General features: G+C 38.8%; 3 protein-coding genes across 5 annotated transcripts in view; all 3 read right to left on the reverse strand.

The window, feature by feature from the left end:
- Positions 1-4,005: 4,005 nt before the first annotated feature.
- LOC121265755 overlaps positions 4,006-24,707 on the reverse strand; it is a 37,859-nt gene continuing 17,157 nt past the window's right edge. Inside the window, exons 3-4 of the mRNA XM_041169431.1 lie at positions 4,484-4,578; positions 4,006-4,377 (exon numbers count right to left, since the gene is read on the reverse strand). Of these exons, the coding sequence (XP_041025365.1) occupies positions 4,006-4,377; positions 4,484-4,578 (467 nt within the window). The remainder of the gene's footprint in view (positions 4,378-4,483; positions 4,579-24,707) is intronic.
- LOC121265544 lies at positions 9,566-10,970 on the reverse strand. Of its 3 annotated transcripts, none has more exons than XM_041169212.1 (5): positions 10,852-10,970; positions 10,580-10,767; positions 10,366-10,485; positions 10,152-10,247; positions 9,566-10,021 (listed from the first exon to the last, which is right to left on the reverse strand). In XM_041169212.1, exons 3-5 carry the CDS (start codon positions 10,447-10,449, stop codon positions 9,689-9,691), a joined length of 513 nt encoding a protein of 170 aa, XP_041025146.1. In that variant the 5' UTR covers positions 10,450-10,485; positions 10,580-10,767; positions 10,852-10,970; the 3' UTR covers positions 9,566-9,688. The 3 variants fall into 3 exon arrangements, with proteins under 3 accessions (XP_041025146.1, XP_041025147.1, XP_041025145.1); XM_041169213.1 differs by having other exon boundaries at positions 10,558-10,767; XM_041169211.1 differs by having other exon boundaries at positions 10,366-10,451; positions 10,554-10,767.
- On the reverse strand, positions 12,618-13,770 carry LOC121265543. The gene is made up of 3 exons (XM_041169210.1): positions 13,508-13,770; positions 13,286-13,376; positions 12,618-13,187 (listed from the first exon to the last, which is right to left on the reverse strand). Exons 1-3 carry the CDS (start codon positions 13,714-13,716, stop codon positions 12,645-12,647), a joined length of 843 nt encoding a protein of 280 aa, XP_041025144.1. The 5' UTR covers positions 13,717-13,770; the 3' UTR covers positions 12,618-12,644.

Here is a 24,707-nt window from a genome sequence, read left to right on the forward strand (position 1 = left end):
GGTGGAGGGAGCGTTGGGGTTGAATCATCTAAATGTTGGCTAGACGTGGCTGGGGTAGGTGGTAACGAGAGTGGATTGTTGGTGGGGTTTGATTCGTCAATGTGTGTATTGGGAGAAAGGGCCGCGTTTTCATTGTTCTGGGTGGTGGGAAATGAGTCCACGTGTGGATTGTTATGAATGGGTGAATTGAGAGAATGAAGGGGGAGAGAAGGGGTGTCGGTGGAAGAAGAATATTTGGGTGTTGACGAAATGATTTCGGTGGAAAAGGGTGTTTGAGTTTTTAGTGGAAAAATTTCTTCATGGAAGATGACGTCGCGAGAGATAAAAATTTGTTTTGTGGTAAGATCAAGCAATTTATATCCTTTGACTCCGTATGGGTATCCAAGAAAGAGGCATATTTTGGCGTGAGGGTCAAATTTTGTTCGGGAGTGTGATAGAGTAGAGGCAAAGCACAAGCACCCGAAAACTTTTAGATGTGAGTAAGAAGGCTTGGTTTCATAAAGGATTTCAAAAGGGGTTTTATTATGAAGGATTGGTGTTGGTGTTCTATTGATTAGGTAAACCGTGGTTGTGATAAAATTAGACCAATATTAAAGGGGTAAACCGGATTGAAATTTGAGAGCACGTGCCACGTTGAGGATGTGTTGGTGCTTACGTTCGGCAAGGGCATTTTGTTGAGGTGTGGCAACACATATTAATTGGTGGATGATGCCTTTGGAATTGTAAAAATGTGGTATGTTAAATTCGGCGCCATTATCTGATCGAAGAGTTTTAATATGGCTGCCGAATTGGGTCTCAATAAGTGCGAAAAAATTGATCAGAGATGTTCAAGCTTCAGCTTTATTTTTAAGAAGATAGATCCAAGTGCATCTTTTGAATTTATCGACAAGGGTGAGAAAATATTTTACACCATTGTAATCTTGTGTTGAGTTGGGCCCCCAAATATCAACCGAAACAATATCAAAAGGTTTGGTGGCTTTGGATTCTGATTCGGGAAAGGAAATTTTATGTTGTTTTGCGAGTGGACAAACAATACAGGGAAGGTGAGAATGATCTGAACATTTGAGATTAAGATTAACATCATGTAAAATATGCTTAGTCATGGAGCTATGTCCAAGCCTATAATGCCATAACATAAACTGAGTAAATTTTGAAGTGGTGGTATGATTGGCAGATATTGAAGGAAATAAATTGTGAAAAAAGGATTGCAAGCGAGAAGGCTCTGGTCTGGACAATATCAGGTGATACAAGCCGTTACACACCATCCCTACTCCAATCGTCATCCAAGATGAAAGGCCCTGAATATAGCAAGAATTGGAGAAAACAATTAGGCAGCAATTAGAATGTTGGGTTAAGGATTTGGCAGAAATTAAATTGAAGGTAAAATTAGGAACACATAAAACATGACGAAGGATTAAGTGGGGCGTTAAATGGACATCACCAACATGAGAAGCAGTGGTAGTGGATCTGTTGGGCAGCTTGATGATGCGAGACGTTGGAGTGATGTTATGTGTGAAAAATTTTGGGCTACAGATCATGTGATTTGTGGCACCGGTGTCTATCATCCAAGGTGTTTGAGTGGTTGTGGTGCATGCTAGTGTGTGTTTATAAAGGGAGGAAGATATACCAGACACGGGAAGTGAGGTAGCATTGACGTTGTTTGCAACAGGTGTGTTGGCATTGTTGTGGGTAGGATTTAACAAGGCAATGAGTTGCGAGTACTGCTCTGGAGTGAGAGATGGACCATGGTTAATTTCTTCCTGCACAAGAGATGATTGATTAGCAGTGGATTTATATTTTGAATTGTTCTTGTGTCCTGGAGGAAACCCATTCAGCTTGTAGCATTTTTCCCGCGTGTGTCCAGGTATGTGACAATGGAAGCAGACTGGTAAATGTGGATTTGCTTTGAATCAACGCTCCAACGAATGTCCATGAGTATTGTAGTGAGAACAGAACAAACGTTCACGGTGTGGGTTTCGAATTTCGGAGGTCTTGCTGGCCATGGCAAGTGGAGTTGGGACAGAGTGTAGTTGTCGTCGCCTCTCCTCTTGTTGGACAAGTGATAGAACCCGATTGAGAGGTGGAAGAGGATCCTGAAGTAAAATTTGGGCACAAACCTCTTCATACGAATCATCCAAACCAATAAGAAATTGCATCACCTTATGAGTGTGGGTATAGTCCAGCAAGGTTTTGACTGCACCACAAGTGCAGGTGGGCATGGGCTCATAAATTTCCAGTTCATCCCAAAATGTTTTGAGTTTGTTGTGGTATTGGCTGATGGAATCAGAGTCTTGAGTGGAAGATGAGATAGATTTAGCAAGTTGAAAAATCCGAGGAGCATTTTGTACGGAGAAACGCTCCTTAAGATCATTCCACACGCTCTCAGCTGTATCGGCATGTGCAATGCTCGATATAAGGTCTGAGCTAGCCGAATGTTGAATCCACGCTATGATCATGTCGTTGCAGCATTTCCATGGAGCATAGAGAGGATCAGAAGAGTTTGGTGGCTTGGTGATGGTTCCATCGATGAATCCAAGCTTGTTTTTTATGTTGAGAGCATTGCGCATCGTTCTCGCCCATGTGACATAGCTTTCGGTAGTCAGCAAATCAGGGACTAATGAAGGAGAAGCGCCTTCGCCTGGTTGGATAAAGAATGGGCTAGCAGGATTTTGTGGGTTATTCTGAGATCGGGATGTCATGTTGGTGTCAGAATCTTCGGTCATTACTCTGGTACCATATTAAGAATGATGCAGAAGCAAGAGGAAGGGGCTGAAGCAAGGGAGGAGACGACGCAACTGACTCGTACGCATGCAGACGGAATGAAAATAACAGAATGCATAGACGCACACTAGAGACGCAACAAAGACGTGGTATCAGAGCCAGGTTATTCTAACTTCAATACCCGCAACAGAGCTCGCAGCACCACGATGGTGCGCGTTGCTCTGCGCACAGCAGAGGACTGTACCTTTCTTAATGATGATCATGGCGCCGAGTGCACCGAACGGGTGCATCGCAACTCATGATTTCGAGTAGTGCTGCTCTCAGAGGAGCACGGCGCACCTTGAAGGTGTAGCACGAACCATGGGTAAGGCGCACCTTGGCGGTGTAGTGCGCACCTACACTGTGGTGCGACGGAAGAGTGATCTCACACCCATGAGAGTGCAGCGTGCAGTGCAGCTTGGGCACACCAGCTGGGTGCTGCGACGCCCATGCAGTTGCACACACCAGCCATGGCGCAACCCACCATGCTCTGCACTGCACCATGGCTTACCAGGCTGTGTAGCGTAGTGCAGCGGCACGGGGTGGAGCTTAGCAGTGCGGCAAGGGGTGCGGTCCAATGAGCTAGCGACGGCTCTGAGGCAGTGGGATGGCTGCTTCATAAGGCTGTTTGAGGGGGAAAAAAAAAAACTCAGACATAGTGGCAGCAAGCACCGTGACCCAGACAATGATCGCAGCACTGTAGGCTACGCTGTTCATGGTCGGAGTGTGATGCACCAAAGGTTTCCACAATGTGCAACACCCATGCCGTGTGCTCTGATGTCCCTGGCGGCCTATTTCCGAGATACACAAACACCTCTCAAGTATCCATAGTTACAGAGAGAATAAATATTTACTCATCGTGCAACAAAAATTCAGTGAATGAAATCACAACATGCACATCAAACACAAATCGAGAACAATCAATTCTTACTCTGTTATCAAACACAAATTGAGAACACCCCAAGAGAAGGGGAAGGGATGCCACTCTGAGCGACCCTTTCTTAGTGTATGGAAAACGGCCTTGCTCATCACCCATAATGACAGTTTCCATTGGCATAGCATAATGCAACACATTAATAATGGGTTTCATGTCAACAAGCCTTTCTCCAAATATTATAATCCCAACAGGGGATTCGCAACCCAAAACAGAGGCTGTGTAATCCTTAATATGCGTTACAAAGTACTGGTCAAGCATTGCCACTCAAGATTCCTTTACTGATCGTAAAAGTGGGATTGCATCAACTTTTAATCCGGTAGAACCCAAACATTCAAAACAATACCATTATTTAAATCTTTTGCGGGTATATAGCCATCTTCATCGTGGTAATAACCACCAATATCTATCCACTTCACCTCTCTATATCCATTGGTTAGAAAATCCCTTCCAATTATTCCATTTGCTGCAGAACTAATAAAAGGCATACAAGACCCCAATATTTTCATTGTAAGTCGAAAGGCCTTGATCAGGCTGAATCCACTGCCAACATTTGCGATAGCGAAATGCGGCCAAATTGGCTCGGATAGCACCTTCTCAAGAACCTCTTGCACAAGCAATCTTGCTTTCAGAATTAGCTCCAGCAAATTGACCAAGTAGCAGAGCTGCATCCCTTTGAATCTCTAGAAAGCAGGAACTAAACAACCTAATAACAGGTTGTAAAGCTCTAGCGAGGAGAACTTTTTTAACCTGTAGGAATGAGTGGACCAGGTTCCCTACCACACCAACCGATTTATAATATATAGTGGCATCCTTAGACCAAAGCATTAGTACAAGGGTTGGTAGAGCATTGCATTCTGCAACCTGAGTTTTGTTTCCATCCACTACAAGAAATTAGACCTTTTCCAGTGCTCAAAATCGCCACAATTACATACTTTAATCGCTGCTTTTACTTCTTTCCGGCGATTTTTAAATCGCTACAGGTTCGATGAAATCTTAAAGCCATTTTAGATCAATTTCGTCGATTTTAAAAACTTGCCGGAAATTATTACTTTTTGCGGCGAGAAATTGTTGCCACAAAATGAACAAAAAAAGGCCGCAAATAAACATATCAAGTTCCCACATATTCGTCGAAAAAATTAATAGCAACGACTACTTCCGTCGCAAATACTCAATGAATCGCCGAAAGTAATCCATGCTATTACTAGCGATATTAAACTATCGCCACTATTATTTATTTGCCGCGAATCCTGATCGCCGCGAAAATCAACTTATTCGCCACAATTATCTTCGCCTATTTTCAACAATAATCACATTCGTCATATTTGAAGTTTTTTCAACGGATGAGTAATCGCTGCAAAATAATCTTGCCGCCGCCAAGAATCAATTGCAACAATTAATATTGTCGTCGCTATAAATATCCCCACGTAAGATCACTTTTCCGGCACGTAAAACTCGCCGCAATTGCGCTTTGCATCGATTATTTAAATCGCCGCGGACTACACTTCAGTCACGCACACTCTTTTCGGCGATCAATAATTGCCGCAAAATATTCTTCGATTTTTATTTTTTTTTCCGCTACACCTAGAGACGTTGGCTGGGCTTCATTTGCATGAATCATCTAATGGAATACAGTTTATTTTATTAACAATATATTTACCTTATTCCAGGTCAGTCATTAAAACAATATTAATTAAATCATCAAATATTATTTAAATCTGATGATTTAAATAATATTGTTTTAGTGACTGACCTGGAATAAGATAAAAATAAACTGCACTTAATATTGTCAAGTAAAATAATATTGTTTCATTGCTACATAATACTTATGATATTAAATACTTAGAAACATGAAACATAAAGGAAAAAGATTGAACTTGCACTATATATGCCTTGAGAACATGTAGGATTCCATGACCGACCTTTTCAAACCATTTCCATCTAATTTAATAAATTAATGACATTCAATTCATCCATCGAGGTGGGGAATTCACATTAATGTAGTTAATGTACACTGGGGTGGACCAATCGAAACCCAAAACTTAACTACTAAATATTGAGAATACATCATTCAAATATGTCAATTGTGTTGCTCCTCTATCTTTATAAATTATATCTACTCAGATCTAACAATATGCACCTGGGCATGAGAGGTGGGCAGAACAGCTCCTTACAAGATTGCATCAATGCCCTTATACTTGTGGGATATTTCATATTTCCATCTGGACAAACACCAATCAGATAGTTATAGATAAAATGTATCAATACACACCATTAGAGCAGTTATATATAACAAAACGTTCTATTTGTTTAAACCAACATAATGTCAGCGACGGAAGCATGTAAGCAAACCTCAATATGAGTAATCCATCAATCACTTCATTGCCTTCACCCAGATTTACATGTTGGGTCTTATAAAAAAACTACAACCAAGTAGAATCGGATGCCAAACCACCCACCAGTCCCACTTCCCCTCCACTTCTTTTGCCACTTATATCAAAGCCTATAATATTCTTTAGCCTTTTTTATGAGGAAATGCAACAAATTTGCCTTTTACACTCCATTCAGCTATTATAAAGAAAAAACTTACAATATGCAAGGGAAAAACTATATATTATAAGGAAAAAAACACTACATGCCCAGTTTCTCTAAGATGTATATGAGCAACTTTACATACAAAATAAAGGCTACCCTCTACATACCTTTTAACAGGAGCTATTTCAGTCCAATTGGAGATTTTAACAATCAAAATAAATATTTCTAATTATGAAATATCCAAACTCATGAAAAATAGCTTTGTGATGCCTTTTGAGGCTTGAGGTGCCCGTATGTCATCAAGATGAAGTGAGGAAATGTGGTTTCGAAATAGGCTCCATCAATGTCTAGAAAGAGTACTGTGGTTTTTTTTTAAACAATAATTATAATAAATAAAAAAAATAGCAACACTAGGTGATTATAACAACACTAGGCAACTAATAGACAACACATAAGAACTAAATCTCACCATAGCAGCCATTCCTTTGCTTGTCAATATATAACACGCATGAATCAGTCCATAGAGCATCTCAGCTGCTCATTCAACCAACTCATTCTCTGTTCCTCTGTAAACATATCACCTGTAAAGCCCAAAAAAGTGAAAGAGCAATTATTCAAAATTGGGAACTGAATGCCAAGGCAGTGGCTATGCATATCACCATATAATTTTAACTATCAGGAAATAAAAAGATAGCAGAAAAGGTGAAAAAGAAATTTAATTATACAGGAAGAGCAGGACCGATGGTAAGCAACACAGGCTTGAAAGCCTTCTCGCTTACTTCACGTAATTGCTCATGCACTTTATACATACATCCAATATGCTTAGCAATTGGAATCAACCCTCGAGGGGGGATGGTGTATTGCAACTCATATTGTAGAGAAGTAGTACAAGTAGTACAAGTCTCTGTTCCTATTACAAATCATACGGGATTCTTACTAATTTTAACAAAAATCAGTGATAGGAAAATGGTACCATTTTAATTGTAAATACGAATAGAGGGAGCAGGCCTCATATCTAGAGAATTAGGACAAATCTCTGCTCCAAGTATTTGCATACAAATTGCCACTAAATTTGAACTATTTTCCGTTAAAAAATAACATGTATAGACAAAAACAGCTTCCCACTAAACTAGATTGGAGGATTCTATAAGATTATTTTGCGTCAATAAGGAGGACGTAAGAAGCCCATACTTTTCTATAACAGATTAATGTAAGTCTTTGAAGGTATACATGTCAATTTAGTGGTCCAAGGAATTTCTTCCATTCCAACTTAAAAGGTGATAAAGCTAGAAATTGTGCGTCTTGTTGTCATCGATCTATAGCACCTACATTGGGTGCATGGAAAAGCATTAGTGGAGTGTCTCACTGTCAATAGCTTCCAGCTTTCACCAATATGGAAGATTATATGCAAATTTCTTCCCATTATTCAGCAAGAAAGTCAATGCCATAAATAAGAGGATTCAATCCTCTCTTTGATTTGGGAACTGGGCAAGGAATGGATCCTTGGTTCATAAGGGTTTTGTCATCACTTTTCCCCACTTACTGTTCAAAGATCTATACTCAACCACTGGATGGTGCATCCCAAAGGTTCAGGCACTCAATAACTTGACTCTGCTTCAGGAGGTAAATTCTCCATCCGGCTGGGACAAGGAAAAGATCGACCCTGGAGTATGGAAACATACTCCGAATGGTCTTTTTACTTTGAATACTGCATGGAACTTATTGAGGGACCAATCCCGACTCTACTCCTAATTCTAATGAGATGACATCATGCATTTTCATGCTTCCTTTCCATTCAACATAGTCTTTATACCATTTGATCTTAGAACTTTTCATAAGACTTCTACGGTGGAGATCTAAAACAGTGCGGCTTTAGCATAAAAGGAAATCTAAACAGAAGAGAAAGGTAACAATGGCCTTACTGTTTTATAGTAACCCAAGGAAGCGTTGACTTTAGCATTCAAAATGGCTTCTTTATTTATCTCAACATTTTACACTTCAACGCATTTTAATAAAACTCACAAAATAATATTATTTACAAATCAATTCAAATCATTTAAAATCATTTTAGCATTAAAAAGCAGTCGACTAAGGGATGGCTTGAATTTGCTTCCTTGACCATCGGGGAGCCTTTCCCCATTTTTTTTAATTATTATTATTATTATTATTTCTGTAAAGTCAGTTTAATCATATCTTCCTTACATCCACAAACTATTACCATGTTACCCACATGTTTAAATTAGTATCACATTACGTTAGGTATTCTAAGTCTTTTTCTTTTTTCTTTTTTCATCGATGATGGCTGGGTTAGTTTGACAGAAAATTAAAAAGAAAAAAAATGATTTTGGCCCTAAAAGCAAGAATATAGGCTTACCATGGGAAGATTCACTATCTGTTTCAGATTCCTCTACAAATGTCAATAAGATGTAAATCAGCAAATATTGACGAGAATGGTAGCCTACAATCATGAGTTTTTGATTAAAAAAGCTTACAAAACCAATAAAAACACAGTATACAGTGTAACCAAGTATGAATGTGTATATATATGCATATACACGCACAACAAGATGGTTATTTCTTTAACGAACTACCAGACTTAATAGAAATGCAGGGCAAATTGTGCAAAAAACCAATCATAGTTGCAAAACTCTAATCCAAACTTGATTGATCGACTGAACAGGAGAAAGATGGAGGATATCCAAAGCTCCTGAATCATTGTTTGGGCCGATCTCCAAAACAATAAATATATTGACATGTAAAATGAAAAAGAATAAATAACAAACAAAAAAAAAAAAAAAACTGCACTGTGTTATCCGAAAGTCAATTGTTCTCCAACAGTATCATGGAGAACAGCAGTATCATGTGAACATACCTGCTGCTTGGCAAACCTCAGTTTGCTCTGGGGTTGAAGTACGTCCAAATTTATCAAAACTTATTTGCTAAACACCCGCAAATGCATTGATCGAGGAAGAGAAAATAAAAGTCTAGGAGAAAGAATCAATGGAAAACAAAACTTCTAAAAACCTTCATCTCTTTCACTGACAATAATCTCAATTTACTGAATTGTCTTTCATCGTGCTGCAATTCTTCGAAGCCCTCAATATGTCAGATCCTTACCCAACACCCTCTAGATAATTGGAACAACTCATCAGCATATACCCAAACTTCCACACAGTAAAGTCTAAAAATTCCCTCAACTGCCCAATGACTCTAACGATGCAAAAGTAGACAACCTTAATCTTCACTATATATATATATATATATAATATGTGGATTTGTGAATATATATATATATATATATATATATATATATATATGGCCACCCACCATCTCCCACCACCAAAAAGTGCCCAAAATACACAAAAAAGCCCTTCCCATGCGTTTTGAAGGTAGCTCACTGAGTCTCTCCACGAGACTGGAGAGCCTCAGGGTAAGACGGGAAATTTTGGAAGAATTCCCTCAACATGTTATCAGTTTCATTTGCCTCTCACGAAGTGCGCGCATTTCATCCCTCATTTCCTCAAGCTGCGTCTTGTAGCTCAAGGCATCTTTCTTGTAGTTGTCAGCGTCTTTCTTGTAGTTGTCGGCATCTTTCTTGTGTTGTTCAATCAAGGCAAGGTACTCTTTCTCTCGTTCACGGTCCCGTTGTCTTGTCGACTCTGGGATGACCATCTCCCCTAGCCCCCGGGCATATCCTGGTCTATGCCCAAGTATCTCCCTAAACACACTCGCTGCTGCCTTATCGGTGCGTTGTTCAGGCTCTATATCATCCAGTTTGCTAACCATCTTTTTTTGCACAAGCAAAATTTCATTTTGTTATTGTTAAGTCCTGTAATGCCTCATGAATTTATCGCTTTCAAATATAAAGTAATTGAACCTTCTATTTATGCAGCAAATAGCCTAACATAAAGTCCATACTCACATAGGTGTCTTCAGTGGCTGAGGTGACAAATTTACCGTTCTTCTTCGACCAGTGAGTCTCCTTATAAAACTCCACCAAAGTCACATTCGTCGCCCTCTACAAGTGTGTGGAATTTGTATAGTTAGCTATGATCAATCAAAAACATGATTCTACGGAAAATTGGTTGTGACCAAGCAAGTTACCGCATAAATCAGATGAAAGATTATACATTCTCCTCCAATATCCTAACAAAGGATTTGTGGCCTGCTGTGTGGTTATTGGTTAGCTTCTTTCTATTCTCCTGATTTTGTCTTAACATTTTCTGCCATTAAAACCCAATGTTAGTCAACACAAACTATGTCATAAGATAGGAAAATCCTGACTTATTAACTATATATATTTTTTATTTTGAATAACCAATATATACCTTGAAGTCCTCGCTTCCCCACCTCGCACATAGCTTATCCCAGATGATTGGGTCGACAATGCTACTCCCAGAAGACAATGCTTCTTCGTGACTTTTGTATGAGAAATATTTTTTGTGTAATTCGTGATGGAATGAATTGAACCGCTTACGTAACTGCTTTAAGACTGTCAATCTATGATTCGCCAGATCCCAATCTAACACGAAGTCACCCTACGGGAATGAACATTTCATTAACTGAAGTGCTTATTCTACCCCCACTTCCTTACCCTCAAATTGAAATAACAATTGTCTTACCCGAACACGTTCAATCAACTCGTCCTTTTAAGCCTGCGGCACATCGGTCCATCTAGCATAACTCATGTCATAGTGCTGTTTAACTATTTGCGTCACCCGTGTCGTGAACATAAATGCGTTCTGACAACACGGTGCCGACTCGCCGCCATTAATCTTCAACGGCATTTTTCCGTACTTTCTCAACTTCTCGAACTCAGTGCACTTAGCAGGCCCACGCCTACGTTTGGGTTGTTCCTGGGTAGCTGTAGGCACTGTGGGGCGGCTACATCTGTATTTCAAGATGGGAAAAATTGACTATTATTGAAGGTCATCCTTAATCTTTGGTGTTTACAAATATATGGTTCAACAACAACAATTATTGAAATAACACGCAAATGACAACCATACCGATATCTTCTTTGTTCGGTTCAGGTTCTCTCACGGGTAAGGATTCTCTATGGGCATGGGATGGGGGCTGAGGAATGGGACATGGAGGTTCCCATGGATGACAAGGAGGCTGCGTTGAGTCATCCTAGCCTGACTGATCCGCATCTGAAGTTGAGCTATGGTATGAACTTATACGAGCCCCTCGGGGTCGACGGGCTCTACATGAGTATGGGCCAAATCATCTGGCTCGAATACCTCGTCCAACACCTTTTCCTCGGGAACTTTCTCCCCTTGCATCACTTGCATTTGTATGACATTCCATTAGTGCTAAATGTGTTGCCACAAAGGATGCAATGAACTAGCATGCAGGAAATATCCAACAAACGTACTATAAGAAAGTACGTTGAGTCAAAATATTTACCTTGAACATTAATACTCCTCATTTCCAGCAGACTGAAGATGGGAATGGTCAAACTTTTTTAAGGCCCGGTTACTAGTCCTAGAATCAAGGGAAACATAGTCATTATAATTATTAAAATCAGGTAGGAAAATGCACTACGTATAATAATACATAGGTGGTTATGTTGTTATTTGCATAAGAAATAGACAGAACAACAATACAGCAATCTCTACCTTGATCGTGATGCGATATGTGAGTGAATCCTTTTTGCTCAGGGACGGGCTCTCTTATTTCATGTGTCACTTTGGCCCCCACTTGAATGCGACACCGTGCCTTTTTACCCCCACTTGAGATGCAGTAATATCAATTTAGTGGTTACAGTTAACTTAGAGATCCCAAAGAATAAAATATCAAGTTACAAGATAAACTGTCAAACTAACTTTTAACAAAACATTATAAGGCTATTTGGCAAATGTTTCCAATCACTACTTGAGTCTATACTTAGAAATGCATAGACAATTGTCGGACTCGAAATAGATATCATTACATCTATACTCAATTAGTTGAGTGCACATTCGGGATCTAGAACTTGAAAAAACTATTTATTAAAACAAGTGATACATTACTTGACCCAAATGTACATTAATAACATCTTGTGATTACAAACTTTAAAGGAACATACATGTAATTCTTCGTACTTTATCTATTGGCCACAACCCATTACAAAAAGAAAAACTAAGTGTCTTTAGTGAAAATAATATTGCTTCTGTTGTCTATTCTGACACGGACTTGTCTTCTGTGGCTACGTCCTCCTTTTCTGAATATCCCCATCGGCATAAGCATCTCCTGAACCAGAAGCAACCATGCCATCATCAATGAAGTTGGATGAATTGATGTCTTCGATAGCCAGACCAATGACTTCTCGTGCATCAATGTGGATAGGTTCAATATCATTCCTATTAAGTGAAGTAGACACTGAACATGCATAACACGACAATGGTGCATATGTATATGATGGCTCATCTTCTTAATAGATATCATCATCACTTGATTCGCCATCAATATCTTCTAACACCCTCGGCACTGGTGGAATGTCATATACATTCCTATTCGTGTAATTCTGCACCACAAACCATCTCCCTTGGGCCTTTATATCTCTAATGTAAAAACACTGGGACGCCTGACATGCCAACACAAATGGTTCATCCTTATACCAAGTCCTGCCCATGTTGATACTGGTCATATGGTTATCAACTCGTACCCCACGTCTTGGATCCCCCAAGTCAAACGAGTCACACATGAACAAGTACACTCGACGCCGCCCCATGTAGTGTAACTCCATGATATCATTAATAACACCGTAGAAGTCAACATTATTAGTACTTTCGTCACCAGTTACCAACACCCCTGAATTTTTTGTACGCAGCCGAAGTTCACGATGTTTCGTATGGAACCTTTTGCTATTTATAATGCAAGCAGCATAGGATGCAACATAACGTTCAGGACCATAAGCTAACGCATACAGATCAGCGGTCACATCAAGTGGGTTGGTGATACGCTGCTCCTGAACCTACAATAATATTCTTGGAAGGTAATCACTTATAGTTTCTTCAACTTAATCGAAAAGATTCAGGTTCAACTAATTAGGGAGGGAGCAAGATAGCTTACACGTTGCTTGAACCAAGTTGGAAACTCAGTTTGATGTGTTCGATAGGTACAATTATTTGGACCATGCACATTACATTTCTCGTAGTGCTCCCTGCATTTGGAGAATGCAAAATCGTCCAAGCAATATACGTAAATTACGTGTTAGGCATACAACATAAATGGGTTGTCCCCAAAAAAGCCATAAGAAAATAATTAATCATAGATCAGATAATGGATGCTTACTTTAGGTAGGGTCCAATCTCATCGCAATTGTTGAGCACGTACCAGGTGGCTTCCATAAGGAGTTTATTTGATAATTGCAAGTTCAAAGCCATACCCATGGGTCGAACTTTCTGGTTGAAAATCTTGAATCCATCTATATTCTCCGCTTCTCCACCATCAATGTTGCGGTCCATTCGAGTAAACTTCGTCTCAATATCTTGGAGATACATTGAGCAAAAAGTCAGGCATTCGATGTGAATGTTGGCTTCGGCTATTAAGCCTTCTGGGCGAACTTTATTCTTAACATACTGCTTGAACTTGCCGAGATATCTCTCAAATGGATACATCCACCTGTATTGTACTGGACCCCCAAGTATGGCCTCACGGGATAAGTGGACAGCTAAGTGGACCATGACATCAAAAAAAGAAGGGGAAAATATCATCTTCAATTTGCATAGAATTGCGACGATATCAGTTTGGAGCTAGGATAGGCAGTTAACATCTAAGGTTTGGGCGCACAACTCCTTGAAGAAAGTGCTCAATTCGGTCAAGGCCAAGGCAATATCAGTTCATAAGTACCCCCCAACAGCAATAGGAAGTAGTCTTTGCATGAAAACATGACAGTCATGACTTTTCAATCCTGAGATTTTGCAATCACGTATAGAAACACAACGCGAGATATTGGAAGCGAATCCATCTGGAAATTTCACATCAGCCAACCATGCACAAAATTTATTCTTTTCATCACCGTGTAATGTGTACAATGCATGTGGCATTGTAATACGTTCATCTTCATACTTCAAGTGTAATTCTTTTCTGTAGTCCAAAATCTCCAAGTCACGTCGAGAATTGATATTATCCTTAGTTTTACCAGGAACATTCATTAAAGTCCACAAGATGTTATCAGAAATATTCTTCTCAATATGCATAACATCTAGATTATGTCGAAGACGCAGGGTTGCCCAATACGGTAGCTTGAAGAAAATGCTATACTTTGTCCAGTTCAACTCTTCAGAAGTGCGTTTTCTCTTTCGACGAGATTTACCAAATTGAACATCCCAAGCATCTGTAGTTGAGCTAAAATATCAGCTCCTTCCAAAACACTTGGTTGTATGCGATGATCTTCTTTACCATTGAACAAATGTTTTCTCCTTCTCCACATGTGATCTAATGGCAAGAAATGACGATGTCCCATATAACAATGTTTTCTACCATACTTCAACCAATTGGAGTCTGTGCCCTCATTACAGGATGGACATGCCAATTTTCCTTCTGTCGACCAGCCAGAAAGATTCCCGTACGCAGGGAAGTCATTGATTGTCCACATTAAAGCAGCACGCAATATGAACGTTTCCTTTGTGGAGGCATTATACGTAGCTACCCCATGTTCCCAAAGTTCAATCAGTTCATCGAGTAACGGTTGCAAGTAAACATCGATGTCATTACCTGCAGATTTTGGCCCAGGAATAATGAGGGATGTCATGAAGAACTGATCTTTCATGCACAACCACGGCGGCAAGTTATACGGGACTAGGATTACTGGCCAAATGCTATACGGTTTAGCCATATTGTTGAAGGGATTGAAACAATCACTTGCCATCCCAAGCCTTACATTGCGAGCATCCTAAGCGAACCAACTATGTTCTTCATCAAATCTCTTCCAGGACTCTGAGTCTGCAGGATGTCTCATAATAGCCTCATCACTCAGCCATTGTTCTTTATGCCATCTCATATCATCTGCTATCTTTGCAGACATGAAGAGACGTTGCAATCTTGGCTTCAAAGGAAAATGCCGCAACACTTTTTGAGGGATAAGACGTGCCTTGTGAGTATTAGGCACCCACCTTGAAGCCTTACAGGTAGGACATTCATTAAGATTAGCATTTTCCTTCCAGAACAAGATGCAGTCATTGGGACATGCATGAATTTTGTGATAGTTGAAACCCAGACTCCGCTCCAATGACCTTGACCCCTCATATGACTGTGGAAGTTCAGCATCAGGAAAGGTAGACCACAACAAGTTAAGTAGCATATCAAACGACTTTATTCATCATCCACCCAGTGTCTTAATGTGTAACAACTTCACAATGAATGATAGTTTTGAGAACTTTGTACAGCCAGGAAAAAGTAGACGTCGAGCATCCTCTAGTAGCTGGTTGAAAGATGAACTTGGGGAGGGATCTGGTATTGATCCACCAGTTGGCAATGGATTGGCATGATCATGGGGAACATCAACCAACGTGCCTGATCGGATGTCATCTAACATATGGTCCATGTCATCAATGTACTCGTCAGCATAATCAGCAACACTATCATCATCGTCGTCATTGAAACTTCGTGTTTCCTCCTCCCCATGAAATGTCCAATGGGTATAATTTGGATTGATCCCTTTAATGTACAAGTGACTCTCCACTTCAAATATAGGCAAGAAGAACATATTAAGGCATTCACAGCATGGACACTGAATGCGATCAATTCCCAGGGAATGGTTTCGTGCTAGGGTGAGGAAAGTGTTAACCCCCTCGGCGTATGCAGGCGAACGAAGTCTATCAGTCAAGTTCATCCAGCTTTTGTCCAACTAAAAAGGTTGAAAACAACATATTAGCAATATACGTAACTTCAATTTAGCCTAATGAAGGACGGGTAAAGAATTTGAGTAAGTGCATTGGTGAGGAAAAGTGTACAACGGAGTCGAAGTTACTTGCCTGTGGAGAACAAGAGAAAATGTCATAAACGATACTAACCGAGGTTGTCATGAAGATCATTGTGGAGTGATGAATGTAGTGGTAAATAGTTGATTGTGTTTATGCCAAGAGTAGTGAAGTGATGTAGAAAATATGTCATAAGGTTAAACATAGTCATATATGTGAACATTGTTGGTATAGGGCAGAAAGAAGGTGCATATAAAGATGCTAACTAGATGGTCCAACAACAGAAGAGTTGGAACTATCTTGGAGGTTATAGAACCGTGTAGATAGTATGCTTGAATATTATCGTTACTTATAAGAAAAACAAGTACCCCATCTATGAATTAGGTAATGCTCATATGAACTGCACTTGTGAACACAGTACTTGGGCGAAAATAGGGAGGTTGTGGAAAGGAATGAAAAAGCTCTCGACCAGGATGCTTGTTTAATGACTTGTTGTTTAATGATTATTGTAGATATAATCATCCAATGAACGTGTTTTCATGGACACATTTTCCCCGCCTTGATCAGAACTATAATGGGAAGAGGTAGCAAAAACATCATACTATTTCCTAATTTTGGAGTTACCACTTTGACCAATAAAAAAAAAAAAGATTATTATAATGGTGCATTTTATTCTTGAGTGGAAAAAAAAAAAATCTAGAGTAAGATAGAAGCTAGAGTATAGATTGCAATTGAGGGAAATAAAATTGGCCACGACTTCAATAATGCTACAGTAAGGTTAGGAAGCCATAATACTCATCTTTTGTTACTCATCATCCACTACTAAACTTCTAAAAACAGCAATATGTCCATAATACTTGGAATTTTCAAACAATTAATTCAATTGGACCTATAATTGTTTGAGAAGTTTAATTTTGACCCGCCGAAATTACCTTGACTCACAAACATACATGTAATTATACTCTAAACAGTGTTGGACTTAAAATATGAGAATCACAAGACCAATTTCAGAAAACCCAAAATATGATTTGATATATCTAACTTGCATATTTCACTATATGAGAATTATGCCACAACCCATGCATGAAAACCTTACAAACCGAAACTGCACTTAATGATACAAACTATCAATGAAACATATCGTCATGAACAGATTTACACACTATAATACCACGAAAAAATGTATTAACTTGAATCAAACCACAATTAACAAAAACGCAAACAATATTCGAAGAAATAATTATGACACATTCGTTGCATTTATGTGTTCCCCTTGTGTATTACAACTTAGCAATACAAAGTAAGACCAAATTAGTAATCGGTAATTACTTTTCCAGAAATTAAGAAAACTAAGTTTTAAAACTAAGTCTTTTACATAAAGGTAACGTATACATGTAAAAGAAGCCACAAGATACAATAACTAGGCTTGGCCGAGATGAACATAGAACAATTGAGTCAAACAAATGCCTATTGTTCCTAAAAAATAATCAGTTTATGTAGGCGATATAAACTGATGTTGTTTTATGTCTACAGTAATTACCTCAAAAGGGCCCCCTGCCTCTTTAATAAGATCTTCCAGAAGACATGCACGGAAAGCTCCAACTATCTATGTCACCTCATCCTTTAAATTGTCCTAATTATACACACATTAGCATTTGTTTAGGAAACACTTATTGTTGTGAGAAATAAAAAAGACTGCATAAAGAAAATGCTATGATATATTTCCAAGAATCTAATATTAATATGCAAAACATATACATAAAGACCAATATTAAAGATAGGAAAGAGAACAATAATCAGTTCAGATATGCTTGTCCAACCAGTATATGGTAAGAGATTTCGCGAGATTGTTAAGAGATTTTTATAGTTCAATTAAGGACTTCCTAATTTGTATGAATTAGGAAGTAGGAACAGGCAAACTAACTTAATTAGATGCCACAGCATCATTTTCTATAATTTTAACCCGTGATATTTTCAACAAACTCAATGCAGTCTATAACCGAAAGGGGCACATATAATATGTATATATATGTATGTACATATACTGTAGAAGCAAGCCTTAAGAAATAGAGTTTTACTAAACCATGCAGTTCTTATAAATAGAAGTATAAACCTTAAAAAGAAAATAAAACGAACAAAAAAAAAAAAAAACCAATAAAAGGCTGCATGCACCAAAATGACTGTGGGTGTAAGTAGTTTGACCCAAAAGCTAAATAAGTCAATGTACGTACCCATTGTGAAAGAACTATGAAGTGGGGCAAACTCGGAAATATGAAAAGGTAGAACTGTTCATATTTATTTATCCACTTTATAAGCAAATCGAATTAAATACAACCCGTGTTTTTTTTTTTATAGAAGAGTCGGAAGCCACCTGTCCATTAGTGATCCCGTCCCAATTTTATTAAAAAAACCTCACTTATGGCGGAGGAAAACCGTGGTTACAAAACCGATACTCGGGAATTGCAAACATCCCTTGTATCTAAACCAAAACCTAAAATCAAAATTACAAAACCACCTAAAACAGCAGACCCAACCTAATCTAACCCAAAAACCTGCTACTCAAAATAAACTGCCTATTAATACAAAACAAGACAGAAACCCGAACGCCTCCTCCACGAAACATAAATTTGCACGAACGAAAACCAGCAGCGACCGGCAACACGCACAGTTTAACTCAACTAGTTCTTCCGCCTAATGAAGGGAGACCCCATTTATCAACTCTAATCAAGCCCCGTAACAGAGGAGAAACCTCCCCCATACTCTGCCATTCCACATCACCATCACTTGCTCCCCTTCTAGCTAACCAGTCCGCAACAACATTTCCTTCCCTATGAATGTGCATAAACCGAATATCCATATTAATGAGCTGAAGTTGCAATTCCTCCCAAAAATCCTCCAAATACCAGCTACCGCATCTGTTCTTATCTAACCATGCCAGAATCACTTTAGAATCCATTTCTATATCAACTGCACTGAAATTCATGTTCTTACAATATTTGACACCTTCCAAAAGCGCTCTTAACTCCGCATAAGTACTATTACCATACCCGATATTCTTAGCAAAAGCTAACAGCAACCTCCCATGCATATCCCGAATCACACCTCCTGCCCCTGACTCACCTGGATTCCCTAGACTACTACCATCTGTATTTAGCTTCACACAGCCTTGAGCTGGCTTAGACCATGCTATGTAATTAATCTGTTGTTGCTTGATTGGAACTTTCTGTATATTGAAACAATTAAGAATGTAAAAGTCAGTTTGAGTGAATTTCTTAGGCTTTGAAAACCCCTGACAGATAACGCCCACCCATTGTTTGATAGATTGCCACACAACTTGACCAGATTCCATCTTCCCTTCCATACGTGCCTTACATCTCCTATTCCATAGCCTCCACGAAATAACTGTAGGTAATACACCCAATATGACACCAGCTTGAGAGGCATTTGAAGCCCTCCGAAACCAATTAAGACAGGTTTCATACCAATTTCTTCCAATTGGAAGACCAAGCAAAACTCCAATTTTTTTCCAGACTTCAGCAGCCACTTCACCAGCAAATAAAACATGATTTAAGTCTTCATATTTTCTTTGAATACAGTAATTGCATCTCGAGACTAAAGGGATACCAATTCTCCGAACTTTATCATCCACTGCTAAAGCTCCATGCCAAGCCTTCCACATTAGAACAGAAATTTTTTTTGGAAGAATGTTATTCCAAATCCATTTATGCCCCTCTAAATTCTGTCCTCTAACACGAACACATTCCCAAGCTGATTTTGTTGAAAACTTACCATTTTCACTATTAGCCCAGATTAGCAAATCCCTTCCTTCCTTACAATTAGCAATAACCTCTAGAACCCTCTCTGTATTCTCAGTCCCCACAAGCCTCTCTAACCGAACCATATCCCATCCTCTATCCAAATTACAATCTTTAATCTTCAAAAGAGGCTGTTCACTCACAAAACAATTTTCTGCAAGAGGACCCTGCTCCAGCCAATTATCATACCAAAAAAATACATTACCTTCTCGAATTTTCCATTTCGAATTACTCAAAACTGTGGGAATACTTCTAACAATCATCCGCCAAAAACTTGTGCCCTTTTGAGCATCCAGCAGCAACAAAGGTTTGTTCTCCACATATTTCGAACGAAAAAAATTTGTCCAAAGAGGATCCTCATTCAACAACTTCCGGGCAAGTTTTAAATGAAGGGCCTTTTGCATATCATCAAACAATCTAATACCCAAACCTCCTTCTTCTATTGGTTTACAAATAGACCTCCAATCAACCCATTTTTTCTTACCCTTTCCATCCCTTTCTCCCCAAAAAAAAGAGCTCATTAACCGATTTAATGAAGAAATAACTAACTTTGGAACCTTTAAAACTGCTAATTGATGTAAAGCCATACTAGCCAGAACATGCCTCAATAGAATCACTCTACCCCCTGCTGAAAGTAATTTCATTTTCCAGCCACTAATTTTTTTTTTAACCTTGTTCTCCAACTCTTCCAAATCGCCAATTTTCATTCTACCCGAATAATAGGCACCCCCAAATATTTAAAAGGAAATTGACCTTCCGAAAACCCCGTCAATCTTTTGAGATTCCTTCTTCTAGCCATCGGAAGTGTTTTAGAGAAATACATAGCAGTTTTCTCTTTATTAATCAATTGACCAGACCACTTTTCATAAGTATTCAAAATATCTAGAAGACACCGAATTGATCGACAACCACCATTAGTAAAAATGACCACATCATCCGCATACATTAGATGAGATAATAAAATCGTACCTCTAGGTTGAGAGAAGTGTCCAAAACTATTTTCTGCCACCTTTTGTTTTATTAGTCGAGAAAGGACCTCTTGTAAGATAATAAACAAATAAGGCAACAAAGGATCACCTTGCCTCACTCCTCTACCACCTTTAAAAAAACCTTTCGTTGTACCATTCATTAAAATCGAATACCAAGGCGTAGTAATACACTCCCTAATTAATCCACAAACTGTAGGAGAAAACCCAAAAATTTGGAGCACCTTCAAGAGGAACTCCCACTCAACACGATCATATGCCTTGGCCATTTCTTGAGTTAGACTAATGTTTTCAAAAATACTTCTTCTAGGAATAAACGCACCTTGTTCAACGGAAATAATTTTTGGAAGCATAATAGCCAAACGATTGACAATCATCTTTGAGCAAATTTTATAAAACACCGAACAAAGACTTATTGGTCTAAATTTCTCAAACCCTGTTGGCTTATCTACCTTAGGGATTAGGACTACATATGAAGACGTATAAAATCTCGACCATTTACCTCCTCTAAAAAATTCTTCCACCGCTTCCATCATATCCACCTTAATAATATCCCAGACACTCTTAAAAAAACCCAACCCAAAACCATCCGGCCCTGGCGCACTATTAGAAGGAATGGAGTCCAAAGCATTTTTCACTTCATTAATCGAAGGAACTACACCAATAGCCTCATTTTCCTCCAATGAGATAACCGACGATATAATATGTGATAAATCCGGTATACTATCTTGACTTTCTGCTTGTAAAAAGTTTGAGAAATAATGGACTGCACCTAAATGGATCTCCTCAGGAGATCTCAAATAAGTTCCATCATGAAGCCTCATTTCCGTGACTCTTTTTTTCCTTTTATAAGATAAATACGTATGAAAGAAAGATGAATTTTGATCCCCTTCCGCACGCCATTTAAGTTTAGCCATTTGAGCCAATCTAAATTCTTCCCGGCTGCGCCAACTAGCTAATCCCATATTTTTACTCACAAGATCCTGTTCAAGCCCCGGGTCCCAATGCTGTTGAAGATCGGATTCAAGCTCCTCAATTTTATTTTCTAACCCCTAAATATGAATTTCAGTTCTGCCAAATATACTTTTATTCCATTCACGTAAAGCACCTCTCAATCTTTTAAGCTTAAAAGCCAACTTCAGAAGTCCCATTCCACTCACCCCCTCTTGCCAAATTCTGCTCACAAATTGATGAAAATCTGGATGCTCAATCCACATTTGTTGAAACCGAAATGGAGAAGGCCCATACAAAAAAATATCAGACTGAAATTGAATAAACATAGGCGAATGATCTGATGTAGATCTCGATAAATAGCAATTAGTCACATTTGGAAATCTGGTCAAGCAACTGGCATTTAATAATCCTCTGTCCAATTTTGCCCAACTACGTGCTAACCCTCTTTGGCCATTACACCAAGAAAACCTTCTTCCCGACGATTTCATGTCCATTAAACCACAATTATCAATCCAATTATTAAATTCCTCCATTGCCATTCTCGGACGAGATCTACCACCTCGACGTTCTGAATCTTCCCTTATAATATTAAAATCCCCTACAACAATACAAGGTTCATTTCCTAGTATTTGACCATTAAGGGACTCCCACACTTCTCTCCTATTAACCATATTACATTTGGCGTACACAAAGCAACAAATGACAGTATTATCACCAACCCCAACACGAATTAAGATATATTGTTCTTTACAAAGAATCGGCTGAACTAAAATATCATCTTGCCAAAGCACCCAAATCTTACCAGACTCCCCATCATTAGTAATAACCTTATCCATATGTAAAAACCGAATGACATCCTGAACCTTATCCGATGAAGCAAAAGGTTCCATTAAAGCAACAATTTTCAGTTTTAATTTCCTAACCAAAATTTTTAATCGACCTCTAGAAGTTCCAATCCCTCTAATATTCCAAGATAAAATAGGGCCAATCATAGAGACAATTTATTAGGCCAAGAACTCACCCGATTCGAACTTCTAACCTTTTGAAATATTTTCCGAGCTCCATTTCGCTTAGCATCCGCATCCTCATTATCCGAGGCATAGTCTTTTTGTTTAGAAAAATGTTCCACATTTAAATCCGTATCTGGTTCAGAAACCGTATCCTCCATACATTCAGGATTCTCCTATGGTATTCTTTCCAGCTCCGAGTCTGAAACTATCTGCTCTACTCCCTTGTCAAAATTCAAATTACTCTCCAAATTTTATTTGTTGATAGCCCCAGCAAAACTCTCTACCAGCAAACCCTCCCCTGCCAAATTCTCCATATCATTTATTTGCATGCCCTCCATTTCATCTTCTTCTATCTCCTCTACATGATATTCCTTACCAGATGATACATTTTCTTCAATCAACCTAACTTCCATTTCTTGTCCCTCCAAATTTTCCAGAGGCTCTCCCTCCTTTTCACCCACGTCCTGATGTTGATCGTGTGCACCACAATCCCGTATCTTTTTTTCCGGATCGCCTTTTTCCATTCCTACTTCCGTCATCATCACTCCCTTGCCTTTATCCAACTCAACATTTATATCAGTTTGTGGCTCTGTTTTTTTTTCTTCAGCATCTTTTACATTCTTTCGCATCCAAATCTTTTCTCCATCTTTACGATTCTTCAAATTATAGGTATGTGCATTATGCTCTTGAACTTTACAATTTATACAGAACGCTGGAAGTGTCTCATAAAGAATTTCCTGCTTATGTCCCGACCCTGGCATCCCAATCCAAAAATAAGAAATCGGTTTTTTTGAAGCATCCATCTCCAAGCATAAACGTGCTCCATCCGTGCGAGTTGCACATTTTGTTGGATTATCTCTTCTAATGTATCTACCAATCGGAGCAGTGAAAATCTTTAGAAAAGATTCATGATAAAAATTTGGTGGCAAACCCGGCAACACAATCCAAACTGGGACCAACGACGGCTCCTCATCTTCATTAAAATCTGGTTTCCAATGAAAAACTCGATACTGAACCCCATTCACCTCACAAGTTTCCCGAGAAATAGCTTTCAAGAAATCTTGCTCATTTGTCATTCGAATGAAAATATTTCTTGGTCTCCGCATAGCTGTAACCATCGGCATACAAGATAATCCCCAGCGGATATGTATAAACGACCGAATCACATCCAACGAGGGTCTCTGTCTTAGGAATTTCAATACAATAGAAAAATGAAAAGGTTTCGCAGATCGAGCAATTTCCTCCTTAGTGAACTGAAAACATATTTCTCCATCCACGTACTTCGGCCCACGATGAGGCACCGATAATTCTGGAAGTGGTTGCGGAACCACAGAGACCAGTTCTGCAAAGGAACATCGACCTGCCTCGACATTCTTGGCCGCCATGGCCCCCTGAGAGGACCCGATGCCAAACTCTTGTTTAACAACCCGTGTTTGATCATAAGATGTTACATCAATATTGGAATTAAAAAACATTAAAAAAAAAACCCCTCTTTTACCTCAAGAGACATGCCATAAATCCATATATATCCACTTTATCTATATTCCCCATGCATGCATGTATCCTCCCACACCAATCTTTTGACTTATCAATGATCTCTCACTCTCACACGTTTGTGTATAAATATATTCACAAACATCTAAAAACCTTCCTATTTTCATTAATTAAATTAATCACATATGTATATAGATCTATATACGTGATTAATTTTTGGTGTCAAGTGGAGTGGATTTAAGAATTATCCTAAAACATAGTGTTTTTTTATAAGAGATCTATGATAGCTCAAAGAGTTCAATCTGTATATT

The sequence above is a fragment of the Juglans microcarpa x Juglans regia genome, chromosome 5D (genome assembly GCF_004785595.1).
Source record: "Juglans microcarpa x Juglans regia isolate MS1-56 chromosome 5D, Jm3101_v1.0, whole genome shotgun sequence".
NCBI classification, from domain to species: Eukaryota; Viridiplantae; Streptophyta; class Magnoliopsida; order Fagales; family Juglandaceae; genus Juglans; species Juglans microcarpa x Juglans regia.